Source organism: Anguilla rostrata, chromosome 14 (genome assembly GCF_018555375.3).
Source record: "Anguilla rostrata isolate EN2019 chromosome 14, ASM1855537v3, whole genome shotgun sequence".
NCBI lineage: Eukaryota > Metazoa > Chordata > Actinopteri > Anguilliformes > Anguillidae > Anguilla > Anguilla rostrata.
In genome coordinates this window covers 4,306,050-4,323,252 of record NC_057946.1, presented here as the reverse complement: position 1 = coordinate 4,323,252, position 17,203 = coordinate 4,306,050, and the positions used below count along the sequence as shown (strand labels likewise).

At 43.9% G+C, this 17,203-nt stretch overlaps 1 protein-coding gene across 1 annotated transcript; it reads right to left on the bottom strand.

Moving 5' to 3' along the window:
• Window positions 1-4,178: 4,178 nt before the first annotated feature.
• LOC135239185 (TNF receptor-associated factor 2-like) lies at window positions 4,179-17,115 on the bottom strand. The gene is made up of 13 exons (XM_064307692.1): window positions 16,993-17,115; window positions 16,525-16,647; window positions 14,895-15,101; window positions 13,908-13,986; window positions 12,898-12,996; window positions 12,160-12,321; window positions 11,831-11,905; window positions 11,449-11,523; window positions 10,769-10,855; window positions 9,987-10,433; window positions 9,392-9,569; window positions 7,819-7,967; window positions 4,179-7,253 (listed from the first exon to the last, which is right to left on the bottom strand). Exons 3-13 carry the CDS (start codon window positions 15,080-15,082, stop codon window positions 7,035-7,037), a joined length of 1,758 nt encoding a protein of 585 aa, XP_064163762.1. The 5' UTR covers window positions 15,083-15,101; window positions 16,525-16,647; window positions 16,993-17,115; the 3' UTR covers window positions 4,179-7,034.
• Between the last annotated feature and the right edge of the window lie 88 nt (window positions 17,116-17,203).

Sequence of the window (17,203 nt, the reverse complement as noted above, 5' to 3'; positions counted from 1 at the left end):
TCCTGCACATTAAACTGAAGGAAGATTAAACTACTGAAAGACAGCTGAACAATACAATTAAGTAAATAAGGAAGTCATGTGATCAAAAACTAGAGACTTGAACTTTACAACGATAGTAACCATTTGTGTAGCACTTTTCTCACAAAAGTGCTTCACACGAAGGGTGTGTGATAAAAGCAAGAACGCAAGTCAAAAGTAACGCAAAGATAAATTCAGAAAAATAATATCAACAAGCTAAAACATATAAATGAAAAAATTAATGAGATTTAAAGGAGGACAGATTTTGCCAGCCTGAGATATTCAAGGGCAAAGGGGCCCTAGCAGAAAAGGTCCTGCCCCCATCTGTTTTTAACCAATCTCTGGAACAGTCAGAAGAGCTATGCACAAAGACCTATATGGCTGCATTTGGGTGAGCAGATGGCTCAAAGATCAGCAATATAAGCTGGGATTTTGACAGTGTGGTCATTTCCTGTTTGTTGTGTGGAGATCCTACACAGCACATGCAGGATGGCAGCACTGATAGAGCAGGCAATTCAGTGTAGAGGTCATGGAAGTAGTGCTTGTAAGTTTTTAATCCCAGGAAAAGTATTTCCATTGTATCCATGGTACTGAACTTGAATTTGAAGGTAAAATACATTTTACCTTATTTATATATTTTACACGAATCACAGCCTAGGATAGCTGTAAGCCAGGAGCATGGGACCAATCAGAGCCAGGGAGTGCTGTCAGTCAGAAGTGTGGAACCAATCAGAGCTGAGGGGTGTTGTAAGCCTTGAGTGAAAAAAGTAAAACTGTTGGGCCAATCCAATGTGTCATGTCCACTGTATTTATTTAAAATTTTATTTTTCCCCCCTTTCCATAACAACATTCATTGTCCACATCAAAATCCTTGACTGGTTTACCTTGCTTTGCCAAGCACAGCTACTTCACATGATACATGAAGAGGCAGATGTGGTGATGAGGTTGTGGTGAAAAAACCTAAAAACCTGGGAATGTAAACCTACTCCAAATGGAAAATCCAGTTGCTTGACCTCGTTACCTGTATGAGATCATACAATAATATCCCCTGATTTGCTTACCATAGCTCGGAGTGGGAGTGTCCAGACAACCCGAGGAAAGACAAAGAGGAACAGGTCTGTGGTCCATGGTCCCCGTATGCAGCTTTCTGACTCCTGATTGGTGAAAAAGAGGCTGCTGTTTCCTTGAGTGGCCTCCTCACCCTTAAAAATAAACCACAGCCCCATCAGTTCATGTCATCTCTAGCTTTCCTTTGTGTACAGTACATGTGCCAACCACTGAATTTAAGGTTTTTTTTTTTCTTTTCTTGCATAATCCATTCAGAGCCAGCGTGCTAATGGATATCATGCCATTCAGAGGCTTCTACAGCAGTGGTAAACCAACCCTGTTCGTGGAGATCTACCATCCTGTAGGTTTTCATTCCAACCCTAACAAAGCACACCTCACTCAACAGCTAGAGATCTCATTGAGATGCTAATTAGTAGAGTCAGATGTGCTAAATTAGGGTTGGAATGAAAACCTACAGGACGGTAGATCTCCAGAAACAGGGTCGGTTACCACTGATCTGCAGTATATGCATTTGTCAAAAGTAATTTACATTGAATTCACAGAGTGAACTGCGGTGTGAGACTACAACCAAAGAAGAGTATGTCACTGTGAATTACCTGTCCTTTAACTTTGGGGTGGGGGGAGTTCCCTCCCTGCACTATGAGGCATTCTGAGATTGTGAAAACATTTTATCCATACAAATCCATCGCTAATATATAAACGCAGATTTACCTGAGCAGAACGCGGCCGTCCATCCAGCACGTTAATCACCTGTGTTCAGGGTTCCCTTCAGCAGGCCTGAAACTCTGACGCCTCACGCTGAGCCTCCGGGAGATAGCCATCTCCTCCGCTTCCAGGAAGTGCAGGACGCCTCCCCTCGGGTGCCTTTCCAGCCCTTTCATTTTTAAGGACCGGCCTGCAGCCGGAGGGCGGGGGGCGCTCACAATGCCCGTTTTGTCACAGAGGCGCCAGGTTTGAGTTTCGTCGCCCCCGTTTCACGCCCAGCGTCCCCCTGAGCTTCTGTCCCGGGTCGTTTCCGAGCGGATTCAGACAGCGCCTCTCTCAGCTCCGAGGCAGAGGCAGCCATGATGAAGCACCAGCTACCGGTCCATCCCCCCCCCCCCCCGAAACTGAAACTCTGAAAGGGTGCCAACCTGCGCCTGCTTCCACGAACATTACACTACTGTGCTTTCTTTTCTTTTTTTTTTACCATAAGAGGGAAATTGCCCACAGACCAAAAAAGGTGTCAAAGGTGGTTGGGATGGAGCTTATAATGGGAAACAGCCATTTCAGGAGCTGGGGCCCAGCAATACCAGGGCAGAACATCTTTGTGGAGACATCAGAGGAACACCACTTCCTGGGGCTACTTTAGCAAGCCCATTCATGCAGTATTTCACCCCTTACTGAAATAAAGCACATTATACAGACGACACTTCACAAAATGAATGGGCACATACAGTCCCCACCAAAAGTATTGGAACAGCAAGGTCAAGTCCTTTGTTTTTGCTATACACTGAAGACAATTGAGTTTGAGGTCAAAAGATGTACATGAGATGACAGATCCGAATTTCAGCTTTTATTTCCTGGTATTTTTATCTAGATTTGTTAAACAACTTAGAACATATCACCTTTTGTATCAGACAACCCAATTTTTAGGTGAGAAAAAGTATTGGAACATGTGACTGACAGGTGTTTCTTGTTGCCCACCTAAAAATTGGGTGGTCTGATAACAAAGGTGCTATGTTCTAAGTAGTTTAACACATCTAGGTGTAAATACCAGGAAATAAAAGCTGAAATTCTGAACTCTTGTCTCATGTTCATCTTTTTATCTCAACCCCAAATGTATTCAGTGTATTGCAAAAACAAAGGAATTGGCCTTGCTGTTCCAATACTTTTGGAGGGGACTGTATACAAATTATTTCTGCTTTCAGACATTGTAATTAGCTTTTTCTAAAAAAAAAAAATATATATATATATATATATATATACAGCTTTGAAATTCATTTATCACTGTATCGAAAACAAGTCCACATGTTCCTAATCCTATCCCGATATTCCACGTCTGAAAGGAACACGGGCAGCGCGTCTGACCGACGGACACGCGGTGGCCATGTCGACGCAGAACGGCCATCTCCGGCAAATCCTGAGGCGTTTACAGCCAAAGCGGACGACTTCCCTTCTGCGCGTAACGACCAGTAACGACCCAGACGACGCCTCCACGTGGGCCCCAGATGGGGCAGTAACGGCCTGGCACCTGGCCCCCGGCCCCCGGCCCCCGGCCACCGTGTGGGTAGCCAAACTGTGGCCCGACAGCTGCGGCTAGTCCATGCGGCTCCAAGCCAGGGTCCCTGTAAGCAACTGTAGGCAGGCTTCAGACGGGATAACTCAAACAGGGCCCATGTGGAACCCATATGGTAGAACGGTTCGAAAAAGAACCCATTTTTAGCCCAGACATCCTGTCCTGGGAAGCCCAAAATTGGGCCCAATCGCATCCCATCCCACCAGATCTGCCACTAAGAGCCACGCCCAGATGAAGCCCAGATAACCTGGGCGAAAATGACAGAGGCGTACTCAAGCGGGCTCACTGGCTGGGAAGGTGTGTTAAAAGGTGTCCGAGTAAAATGTCTTGCCGTTACACACTCTCGTCGCCTCACTTATCGGCCAGACGAGGGAAGAGTTGCATGGAGCATCACGTCGATGGCCAGCTCTGGTGAACAGATTACCCGAGGCCTCAGACCTGTTTTTACATCTGCTCTGATCTCTTTAGTATCTTTTTTCAGGGGACAAGTGAGTGGGATGGATGGGAATGACACCACACGTATATTTCTGCAAGCCCAGCACAAAAAAAAGAGGACTCGTAGTCTGAATGGAAACGCAGAGAGGCGCCACTCTTCCCAGGACTGGCCACTGTCCTGCAAACCTGTATTTATATCCAGAGTCATTCATCATAGCAGGCCGATTTTCCTGTAATAATAATAATGACAAAAAAAAAAGTTGCGAACTTGATACCACACTGCCACCCTGTGGACAAAATAGGCGTAGCAGGAAATTGAGGCTCTGGACCTCGACAAAGCACACTTGAGGGGAAGTTAGCTCACACACACACAGCAATATTCCCATCAAGTCAGTTTATTGAGCCATACACATATTTTTAAATAAAGTATGGAACAGAAGATTGCAAATTCAAAGGATCACTGTATGTACAGTAAGTTTACATTAAAAAAACATCCTCGATAATGTTGGTGACATCTCCTACCATTAGTATTAAAATTATCATCAGGTGCCAAGCACATGTAAATAAGAATGTTTTTTTTTTGTTTAAATACAAGGCTTGCAGAATTACACTCATTTACTTTTTGTTCAGAATAACTGGTTTATCAGAATTGCCTGATGCATCTTTGCCAGCAAAAGCAGTGGCCAAGTACATACATACAGTACATACTACTATACTACCAACCAGAGGGCCACTTTTACCAGTGATAACCTAACTGGGCAACACTTTCAATGAGGCGTCCAACAGTGGAACTAAGTCCAGGTGTACACTTATACTGATACAGCAGACCAATCTGACTTCCCTATATCCAATACACACGATCATCTGACCACACAGTTCCTGACACGCTGTACATTGGATTCCATGGGTTTAGTCAGAGATCTCACGAGGAACTGTTGGGTTCAGCGTCCTGTCGGACACTAGGACCCTCTGCAGAAAGATGGCCCGTAACTCCCGCTCGCTTATTATGGGATGTTATTTCTCAGTAGACAGAAGAGGTAAGCTGGAGCGTTCAGATCCGATGTAGATGGAGTCAATCAGGCAAAGGCCTAACTCCAGATACAGCTCGAACGGACCAGATTTGGACATACTCATATGGGTATATCCAATAACCTGAATTCAGGCAACGATAATCTAATGTGACATGAATCAGATTTTGCAAGAAGTCAGGCATTTGTCACAAGGAAAAGCCAATGTAAAGTTAAACAGGGCAGAAGGACCTCATTTGTACTACACACAAGATATGCATAATCATATATGCTAAGTAGCACAGGCTGTAATAGCATGTGGTATGTCACCATTTGTCCCAATAATGTCACTTATAAAATGTGTAAATGGCACACTGTGGTAGTATGTCAGCTGCCGTATGCTTATGAACGTGCTATGTAGTGTTTATGAAGGTATTATATAGTGCTTACACAGGGCCCTTTGGAGATAGAGTTAACCCTTTAATAACCCCTGAAATAAGATGTGCAAGCAATAACAAAACACCGAGGATAAATAATCAGAAGACATTTTAACCCTGGGATACAGAGCACAACAGAACAACAATACCAATACAGAATTATCACATTGAATCTGCTCTCAATGATGTAACTATGGAAGAAAACCAAAACTTTCAGTAATTTACATGACGTGAACACCTACTCTATGCACAATTACAACAGGTTTCTTTTTTCATTAAAAAATCGTTCACTGAAAAACGGAATATTCACATTTGGCAGTACTACTCTGGTATGTTTCGTGAGTAACCTGGATTGACAGAGTATGCTGTATTATCTTGACCCGAGCCGGGCAATTCCAGCCCTGGATGGGCCAATGTGTATTGCAGGTCTTTGTTTACACCAATTACCCTGGCTAACTGAGCTAACTGGCTGTATACCCCAATGCAGGTTCACTCTGGTTCATTCGATCTCAGCCACACATTTCACATAGGGACACTATTACAGTCTTCAGTTGTCATTAGTGTTCTTATCAAGGGATGTAGCCAAAATGTCAGATGGCATGAAATCCAGAAACAGATGCATCCTTTTTTGCCCACCGCAGACGTATTTGGCACAATGAGAAACGTGTGATGTTGCCTATGAACTGAAATGTCGGCTAGTGACAGGAGACTTAAGCATGTTTCAAACCAGCCTAACGATAATGAATATACTCACAAGAATTATATATTAACATATTTAATATATTAGTTTTATTATATATATATATAATATATATACGTATGTATGTGTGCATGTTTTAATATTACTGAATATAGATAACTAATATATATTCATATATATAATATTCAACCTTTACATTAAAAAATCTGTCATTATACAGTACATACGTATCTCTGCTTATATAGGTCTTTGACTTCTTTGTAATTTATCATTATATATATATAATATATACGCACACACACACAACCCATATGTTTCAAGAGGGGAAACAAACAGTGGTCTAGGACAGTGGAAATCGATAGCTCAAATCATACAGAAGAGCTGAAACTATGCACAGAGCAGTTTCAGCGCTGGCTGGTTCGATCATTTTCGTGAGATGACAGAGACAGGCCCTTCACACAAACTCACTAGCAGACACCATACTGGATAACCCACATATGAAGTCCCACATTTAATACTCAGTAGATTCAAAAGACTGTTAAATCAGTAGCAACGGATTTTCTTTTTTTAAATGGCAACTCTTGTCTTTTCTGGCACCACATCTCCCCCTGGTGGAGCCATTGAGTTACAGCAGCAGAACGCAAAGGACCACAGCTGTGCTTGGCAGAAATTACACTGGAGTGGTATGGAGACGCCAGGTAAACACCTTTGCCACGTCCACCACACCACACCACAGCACACAACCATCACTGGACACTAGAGTTAGCGTTACGCCGCGCGTCTGCTTAGCCAGACCCCTTGGCGAGCCGGGCAGACATTTCACATTATCCAAAAACAGACCGACTTTCCACCGAAGAAAAAAATCAGAAGGTAAGGGTGTGGGAAGCACCACCAGTAGTCTGTATTCATATAGTTACCTGAACGCCCTGCGGACACCACTTCCCTCAACCCAAACTACAGGAAGAGCACGAGTGAGTCTGGGAGGGTGGTCGGGCAGAGCAGGGTGGCGGTGATGCTGCTGGTGGGGGAAGGTGGAGGAGAGGAAACCGAGGAGCCAAAATGGCGGCGCAGAGGAAAGGGTTTAGTATAGACTAGAGCCCCGTCAGGTCCACGATGGCCTTGATGAAGATGGCGTCGTCGCGGATGTAGGAGTTCTTGGAGTCCAGCTTGGCGAGCGGGCAGAAGAGCGGGCAGCCGCTGGCGATGTTCATCTCGCTCACCGGCCGCTGGAAGGAAGAGGAAGTGACGTCGGGCCGGAAGGCGTCGATGATGTGCTCCCGGTTACTCTGGTCCAGCAGCATGAGCGTCACCTGGAAACAACCGCAAGAACAACTGATTGGCCCTCACACCAGGGCCAGCAGAAAAGCAGGAACGCCATTGGTCCTGAGTGACGGCACTGCCGCCAGAAAATCATGAGCGTGATCAGCCAAGACGTCACAGCTGACTGAAAAGCGAGAACGTGATTGGCAAAAAAAACCCACTGTCAACAGAATAGCCGACCAGCCTGATTGGCCCTGACACCACACCCAAGAAGAACAAGCTGGAACGTGACTGGTCCAGACGCTACAACCAAGGACTCATTTGCCATAACGGCACATCACTGAAAATGAAAGCGCTACTTGCTTTGGCTGATTAAAAGTCCCCGGACATGAAGATGGGACATTTATTCCCCACGGCACACATGAATATTTCAGACATAATTATGCCGTTCATCATCAGACACTACAAGTGTCTAATTAAGAAAAAGTATCAGCTTATCACAGTTCAGAGTTTGAAATTATGCAATTACCAGCATATACACAGGGGGCCCCTTGGGGCCAAGTTTGGGAGCCCCTGCTCTGCAACCCCCTCTCTCTCTCTCTCCGTTCACCTCACCTTCTGGTTGAAGGGCCACTTGAGAAGGGCGTCGCTCACTCCCCTCATCACCACGAAGAACAGCGACAGGTGAGTGCCCCGCCCTGTTCCGTCTCCATTCAGGTAGATCCGCAGGCACATCTTGTAGCCATATTTGTTGGTGTAGAAAGCTGGAAATGAATGAATGAATGAATGAATGAATGAATGAACAAACACAAAAACATAAGATGTTTTTAAAAAAATGATAAAGCAGCATAAATCGAATAAATATTCCACTGACAGAAATTAACTATTTTTGTGTTTGTTGGTACAACACCAAAAACCGACATTACTGACCGAAGGCTACTACCTGCTATTACCCAGAGTGAAATACACAGGCTATATTCTTTGTAGGCCTACATAAAATCTATTTATACAGCTGGATATTTACTGAAGCAATTCAAGTTAAGTATCTTGATCAAGGGTACAACAGCGTCGCCTCATCCGAGACTCAAGCCAATAAACTTGGAACTGCAATTACCCTGCTATTGCACTGCTACATTGCCGCACCTAATCAGAACAATTATTTCCTTCTAATTGATTATTTTGATTAATTACTACAATTTTACAATAATTTAATTTTATTGATATGAACAATTACAAAACATCCGACAGTAACATTGATGTTCACCAATACAGGCCAGTTCGTACTTTGAGACGCAATAATGACATAAATCAAACAAACCAAGCAGCTGTTTGCGAAAGCTCCAATGGGGTTGATCACGCGAAGCCTAGATGTTGTTATCATTATCGTCATGGCGCTAGTCCGCCGCAAAACCATTTAAAAATTTTGGCGGCAACTGTAACATCTGTATTTAAGTTTTCGTATTGTCTGTGATGTCTGTTGGTGTAACTGACTGTCTGTAGTTTCCCGTTGTGAAATTCAGCTCAGCTATTTAAAAAAACCCGCTTCGATTCCCCCGTGTTGGATAAGGCCTGTCGTCACAGCGGTTGTTAGCAATTTAAAACATCGGTAAGAAGATTGTGTTTAATACAAACGACATTATAGCGACGATATTTTAGAACTTTTATTGTTAATGCCGTAACAGATAAAATTGCAGAAAATTTTTAGAGAACACTTGCATTTACCTGGACCACGTTTTTTAAGACACTGTCAAACAGAAAGTGGAGGAAACCAGGTAGCATTTCTACCGGTGGATTTTGTGGAAGCTACCACCTGTTGGTTTTAAGCGGGTGAGTAGCCTACAGTGATACAATTATTATCGGTTTAATTTCCGTTCAGTACCATCTTTGAATGTCTTTCGTGACCAGGGCCACAGAAGGCGGGACAACTGGGGCACTTTGTCCTGTTTTATACATCTATATCACTATATCAGTTTTTCACGCCCCCCCCCCCAACCCCCAACATTATTTTCCAAATATTTTCCAAAAATCAAATGTGTTACTTTAAGGATCATAGTCATTCATCAAGGAGCTCAGTCATCCCCTGGTCACCTCCAATGGCCAACGAGAAGCCAGGATCCCCCGAGAGCAGTGAGCTGATTGGATAGGAAATATCTGACTCCGCCCCGTTAGTACAGGTCCCCCCAGTCACCTGGAGAGAACATGGCAGGGGCCCGGCCAGCCACGGCATCCTGCCTCTTCTTGGTGAAGTCGGAGATCCGCCAGACGAAGACGCCGTCGAAGGTGGTGGCGGACATTTCCCGCATCCTGCCCTCCATCTCGGCGATGCTCAGGTCCTTCAGCCCCACCGTCCTCTCCAGCTGCCGCACCTGTGTGGCGCACACACACACACACGCACACGCACACACACACACACACACGCACGCACGCACGTGTACACACACACACACACACACACACACACACACACACGCAACGCGCTCGTTCAGACCGTTTCCCCCTTCCCAGACACCGTTAGCGTTCCAAAACACCACGTAAACACACACTCCCACGCTACACACTTACACAGTGTTCTTGTTCAGTGTTTCCGCCTCCCTGGTACAAGTTAGCCACCCAAAATAGCACACAGACACAGACACAGGTGCATGCAAACAGGACACGGAACCGAAGTCTCTAATGGATGTACTATAATTGCTAAGGATCCCCTCCTTTTTGCTGAGGGTCGTTACTGTTGCTAAGCGACGCACCTTGTTGCTGAGGGTCCATACTGATGCTAAGCGACGCACCTTGTTGCTGAGGGTCTCCACCTTGTCCAGGTCCAGGCGGTGCTGGCGGCCGTTGGCCTCCAGCGTGGTGTGCGAGCGCTCCACCTCGCGGTTGAGCACGCACACGATGTTCTCGAACGTGCCCGTCTTCAGCTCCAGGTCCTGGCAGCGCCGGCTCAGCTCCGCCACCTTGGTCTTCTCGCCGTGCAGCTGCAGCTCCAGGGCCGCGCCCACCGCGCTGGGCAGCACCGGGGTGAAGGAGGTGGGCAGCGGGGCGGGGCAGGCGGCGGGGCCAACCGGGGCGGGGCCGACCGGGCCGGTGGCGGGGACGCAGCCTCCCTGCGCGGAGGGCACCTGCGTGTTCAGCTGGCCCAGCTTCACCTCCAGGTCCCGCAGGGACTGGTGCAGATCCTGCACCTTGAGGCCGGCCAGCTCCAGGCCCTGCGGCTGCAGGGACTCCAAGTTCACCTTCGCACAGCGGAACAGAACCAATTTTTATTTTGTTCCTGTGTTTTTATTGTTCCTGCATTTATTTTTGTTCATTAAAGCACCATTTATCCTTACAGCTACCATGCTCCTTCTGTGGGTGTGGGTGGCACAGCAGTAAATAGAGGCGAAATTAGCCATTCCATATTGGCCAACGAAGATAAAACGCATTTAAAAAGAGCAGTTAGCCTGTTAAACTGTACATCTGATTCAATGGACATACTGTAAATTTCTGATCTGGCATTCCAAATAAAGTGATAAAAATGAAGAGGAGAAAAAGCAGCATGGAATTCAGTAAATACGGCAGGTGACGGAACCTTGAGGCCCATGATGTAGTGAAGCAGCAGGTTCAGGTGTTCGTAGGAGCAGGTGCGCTCGTGGTCATGAATCTTCTCCTTTTCCACCTCAGAGAGAGAAGCAGCAAACACGCATGTCAACAACATGTGTGTGTGTGTGTATCGAGTAGAAATTTCATAAAAACACACATGCATTTACATAGTAACAGTACACAAATCAGTAATACGCAAACCAATATACAGAGGTATGCAAAATTTTGGGCACCCCCTGTTCAAATTGCATGTTTCGTTGATTTTCTGAGTGAAAATTTTACCCACAATTATTTTTGATCTTCTGAATTTAACAGATTGAAAAAACTATGTAAATGTGCCATGTGCAACAGTTTGAAAGGCCTGTAGGCCAATACTTAGTAATGCCTCCTTTGGTAGAAATCCCAGCATTCAGGCTTTTCTTGTAGGCAGATACAAAAAAAAAGTATTTCTATTCTTCATTTAGGAATTATTTTCTTCTTTTTTTTTTGCAGCCCCTTTTTAGTTCTGAAATCTTGTCATCTTGCATGTTTGAGATCTCCCAAACAGATTTTCATATATTCATAATATTCAAATATGCATACACAATATCCAGAATATTCAAGCCTGGTGCCTTGCATACATAATATCACTTAAAATAAATATAAATACATTTTGATTTAAGTACTTACTAACATGTCACAGCCAACAACATGGAATCTGCACGGAGTTCTGAATTTGCTGCAGATTTTAATATGATCCACATACTGTTACAAGAACAGAAATAAGAACCGTTGGTCATTATGCAATGCGTTACAAATATGAATTACCCACAATCCTTTTCATCACGCTACCACTGAGTAACGGTCGATGACAACATTATTGTTTTTATTCACTAATTCGGTTTTGCATTCGATTTTTTTTTTGTGTCAAGCGTTTTCCTTTCAAAAAATAATCACCGATTGTTGCTGCCAAATATTCTAAACACTTTCAGTAAATGATGTGGCATTTCCATACGAGGGACATTATGTAAATATAGGTCATACTTCCTGGTCAGTGATGCAGAATACTTGCCTTCTCTCTAGGAATCTTTTTCTTGGCACAGCCCTCACAAATCATGGGGTATTTAGGACAGATCTCGTCGTGCGCCTATAAAAACACATCTGTTACGACACTGTAACTGTAAAAACGCAACATATTCATTCGAGGGTATCTAAGCTATATTTTATTATTCATTCGCGTCTCGCCGGGCCCGCAAATCTTTTCTGTAAACATTTGGCATTTTAATTTACCGTCAGCATGCGAAAATAACAGAAGTAAATATTTCGCTGGCGCGATCTGTTCTTTTTAGCGCTAGAAACGTCACGCGCTAAATGACACACGGCGAAGCAGCGCTTCCGCACCTTTATGCTCTTGAAGTGAAACGGCTCTTTGCAGTACTTGCAGTTCAGCGTTCTCTCCGGGCATTCCCGCTCGCTGTGTCGCTCCTGCTCGTTAAACCGTACGAGCTCTTTGCAGGAGGGGCACGGAACGATCATGAACTCACACTTTCCCTCGTGGCTGGACTGTAGAAAAAGGACAAACAGCAAACATACATACAAGCGTGATCCAGTGCAGTGGCCGCATATTTACTGCCTTCTCCATGGCAAGGAACCCGCCCCCCACCCCCCCTTCAAGTTGAGTAAGCACCATACTTGAGGTGATACTAAATTAATCAGTCAAAACCAACAGGGTCGAAGTGATTTAATTTAAACAGGTGCGATTGTATAAGGTGTCTTAAAAGTTACAGTTGTCATATTACAGTAGTTTCCCACTATGACTGTTTCTAGTCTTTTTGTCAGCCAGCAGACTGTTGTAGGTCAGTGGTTGAGCTGGATGGGATCACTATATCCATTTGAAAGCCCCATCACCTGCATCAGAAGATGTAACTAACCACTCTAATTTATCCCTGCATCCCTGGAGCCTGGGCAGACTAATCTCACATCAAAGTGCCTGGCTGGTTGAGCTAACAGTACAGCTTACACGGAGGAGCAATTCAGTCAGGCCCCTGGTACCATATTGTCGTGAGAGTTCTGGTGAAACCTAGCCAGGACAGGTCTTCAGAAGCGAGAGAGAGAGAGAGAAGAAGACAGCCCTCAGACCTCGTACTCTTTAATGCTTCCTTTCCAAGCGCATCCCTCGTTGAGACAAGCTGCCGCCAGGGCCTCGACCTCTCTACGAGCTGCATTGTCAGGAAAGGCCTGGAAGGCGGAACATAAGGCACACCAATGAAGGGAGAGCCGTTAGCATTTAGCCACTTTGACTCAGTGACACAAGCCTAAATAACGCAGGGCAGAAACTACAGTATCAAGGAAGAATTAGGCTGACAGTCGTGAAGTCTGAATAATACTGAATATATACCGTAAACAACAGCATGAAGGAGGAATTCGGCTGACAGTCGTGAAGTCTGAATAATACTGAATATATACCGTAAACAACAGCATGAAGGAGGAATTCGGCTGACAGTCGTGAAGTCTGAATAATACTGAATATATATCGTAAACAATAGCATGAAGGAGGAATTCGGCTGACAGTCGTGAAGTCTGAATGATACGGAATATACTGGAAACTACAGTATGAAGGGAGGGGCATTTGCATTAGGCACTCTAACAGCAATAAGGTAAAGTGAGCAAGAGGTACTGTAGGACCGGAAAACTTGATGATGTTGCTAATTAGAAGCAAGAAATAATGGGTTTTTTGTGAGTGGGACTGATAGGAGGTGGATTTCAGAGCTTGCCAAACACAACTTTAAAAAATCTCAAGATCTGGACATGAATTCTAACCATGCTCTATGGTGAAGTGTTTGGTGACGTTGGGCTTTATAAGCACGAGTACATAAATCACAACTAAGTCACCACAGCAACCACATCCTCATCCTTCTTTTTTGAGACAGAAATTTTAGAAAACATCAGTGGATACAAACTGACAAATTAGTCAGTCCAGCAAGGCTTTTCAGAGTTATTCTACAGGTTTAAGTTTTGCCTCATTTCAAAATCTTAGTAGCAGTTTTAAGTTGGATTTCGTGATGGGTAATCTCAGAAGTGTCTAAGCATAGCAAGAAATAGAACTGATAAATACAATATTTTATATGGCACGGATCAAAAGCACTCACGCAGCCTTGTTTCAGAATAGATGTCGGCTCCTCAAATATGTCCTCTTTAATGCAAGCACTGCATTTCTGTGGTCCAGGTCTGAAGACAGAACATGCGGGATTTATGATTTCCCTAATTATTTTAAACAAGTGCAAGCACATGCACGCAAACACAGATGCAAGCATGCATGCATGCACATGAGCACGCCTAAGCATGCATAAACACTTTCACATACACGCAGGTGTATGTGTTAGTAGGCATGAGTGCACACACGCATGCGCACACACACATACACACACACACTTGTGATTGTAACACACAGCCAGTAGAAAAGACATGTCTATGTCACATTTCATACGCAGAGGTGAAAATAGGCTGTGATCTGGCATTAACCCACAAACTGTTGTGGTGTAACATTGGAACAATTGGAATATAAGTTTTTTTCTCAAACCAATTCAGTTTAGCTGAAATGACTACTTTAAGAATATGTATATATTAAAAAATTGATATTAAGAATTATTTGAAAGGAACAATGAATACAGTACAATGAATGTGTCACTGTGTTAATTTTGGTCTTGAAGCATACAAAGGACTCCACAGTAAATTGAATTTCATGCTTTATAAATTCTGGTTAAAGCCATCCTTTCTAGTGGCAGTTTATGTTTTAATTTAAAAATGAATCCGCTGACAGTAATTAGGCTGAAAGCTTCTTTAGTCCACCATTTAAGATTTTAAATATTTTTTGGGCTAATCTCTCCCAAACCTCCTATTACAGAGGTAAAGATGTTTAACATTTTTCTCCAGAAGTCAACTGGAGCTTCCTTTAACGAATACTAAAGTGGTCTTAACTCAACTTAGCAACATGCTTATCACAGCACCAGCACACAATGGTAGAACAGATAAGCAGGTCGTTTAAAATGAAATTTGAACTTAAAAAGTGACGCTATGCTATATGCCTTCACCACCTAAAAAAAGGTACATTATCAATATAACATCTAACGACTTACCCCACAGTTCTGTTAAAGCAATACGAACAGAAACGATGGCCACACTGCGCCTGAAACGGCCTCCTCAGTATGTTCTGGCACAAATTGCACAGGTGTTTGTCCTCAAGCTTGTTCGCTAAAATTTTCTTTGGGAAGCCCAGTTTGTTGCCTTCCAGAGATGAGGGGGGCGATGGGTCCTGCGTAGCCATAATCCCCCACACACTTGACCTGGTGGGATCGAAAGACACAATGCCACCCACATTCGTTCAGAACGATCGGGAAAAGCAACAGATGAAAAGAAACTGTTTAAATTTAACAATGCACATTTTGGATGCCTATATCGTTTGCTCAACAGTAGAAATGGTCAACATTTGGCCAACTTAAACGACCGCCTAGTTCTATATTGTTCTATGTCAACGTTCACTTTATCTATTGAACCCCATAAAATATTATTGGGGCCATAACCATGGCTTTGTCATAATAATAATAATAATAATAATAATAATAATAATAATAATAATAATAGTAAAGACATGTTGCTTCTCCTATACTGTAAACATGAACAGCTGATAGGAATGCCTAATTGCAACTCTGTGACCCATCTCAACACAAACGTTATTTTTCGTATAGCCTACCTGTGCAGCTGCCCCAAAGCAGTGTATACCTGTGCAGCTGCTTCTACCCTGTTCCTGGAGATCTATCGTAATCTAGGTTTTCATTTCAACCCTGTTTTGGCACGCCAGATTCTATTAATTAGCACCTGAACTAGCTCTCTAGCTGTTGAATGAGGCGTGCGTTGTTATGGTTAGAGTGACATGATGGCAGATCTTCAGGAACAAGCTGGGGAACCACTGCCCCAAAAGATGGCACAGCTGTAGCGCAGCTGGCGCATGCAGATTGCAGATGCGCGATCGACCTAAGGAGTCGCTGTTGCTCTTTTGGGTGGGAATTCTTGCTGACAGTGCTTCCCCAGCAATGAGCTACACTCACAGAACCGTGGCTATTAGTCGCTCGCTACTGCTCGCTGCCCAGCTGTCTGTCAAGAGCTGTGTGAACATTGACAGCGACACACGGCTAAATCCAGGATCATATTCCGGACAAATTGACAATAGCCTACACCAAAAATGAGTCCTTCGGGGGAATGTCCTGTCCTCGATTGTTGCGTTGGCCATGATAAACTACACACTTTACATGATGATACAGAAAAAAGTTCAGTAATGATGGGATTTCCATTTATTAAGACTAGGCTAATACTGGCCTCAACCATCTGCATGCATAGCTGTTTGATATTCTCTCCTCTCAAAGCTTTATATCACCCGGTAGCGTATTTGACTGCAGGGCTATCATTGTAAGTCCAGAGAGGGAAAACACTGCAGGGCCCTGCTTTATATTTTCAATTCAGATGTTCAGCGAAGGACCACATAGGTTATTTGGCTAACATATAGGCCTATCTCGTCAGGCGATTTCCAAACAAGCGCTGCAAATTATCTAACGTTAGGTATGTCAACCCGGGGTTTAACATTGACTTTCCCTGTGTTGTCATTACCATAAGCGAATTTTTGTAACCTATGAGACGGCTGCCAGAAATTTTTATTTACATTTTTTTTTTTGTCTTTTCAAAAAACGTAAGTCAGATCACAGTGAAACTTACCAGCATTGGAATCATCATCTGTATTTCCACCGAGAGAACAGGCTGCTCCTTCGTTGTCGGCAGCAGCAGCACCACTCGCAGTTAGTGTTGTCGGACAAAGTGTGCGACTAATGCCGAAGATTCCTATGCAATGTAAAATGATTGCTGTGTTAGCAATAGTACAAACGGTATGATATGTATCCAGCAATATGGTGGGTAGCCGCACAACAACAGACCACCAGACCTGGCGCATATCGCCTACACTGCAGTAGCATTTCTAATCTCGTCGAAAACATACAGTCGGAAAACTATACATCATAGAAGTGCTTACAATTAACTACACACATAATTTATAACGTTATAAATCTGGAGTAAAACGGGTGACATTTACTGATCCCCCAAAACCAGCGAAACGAATTTTTCTTTTTAATGTCATTTTGTTACTGGTATTAGAAATATAACTGCACGTGTTCTTTAAATGGAACCTACCATAAATCATCCCGATATCATTCTTACATCTAATTGTAAGGGGAGGAGAACGTAAAGCTATCATTAAGCATTACTACATGTCAAGTTGCCTAGCTACTGTACGCTACATCAATTTTACAACCAGAGCTATTTATTACCAACGTAAACATCCCCGTGCCGTTAGGGGCGCAATAAGTACTGAAACCACAGCGTGAAGGAACTCAATACTCTC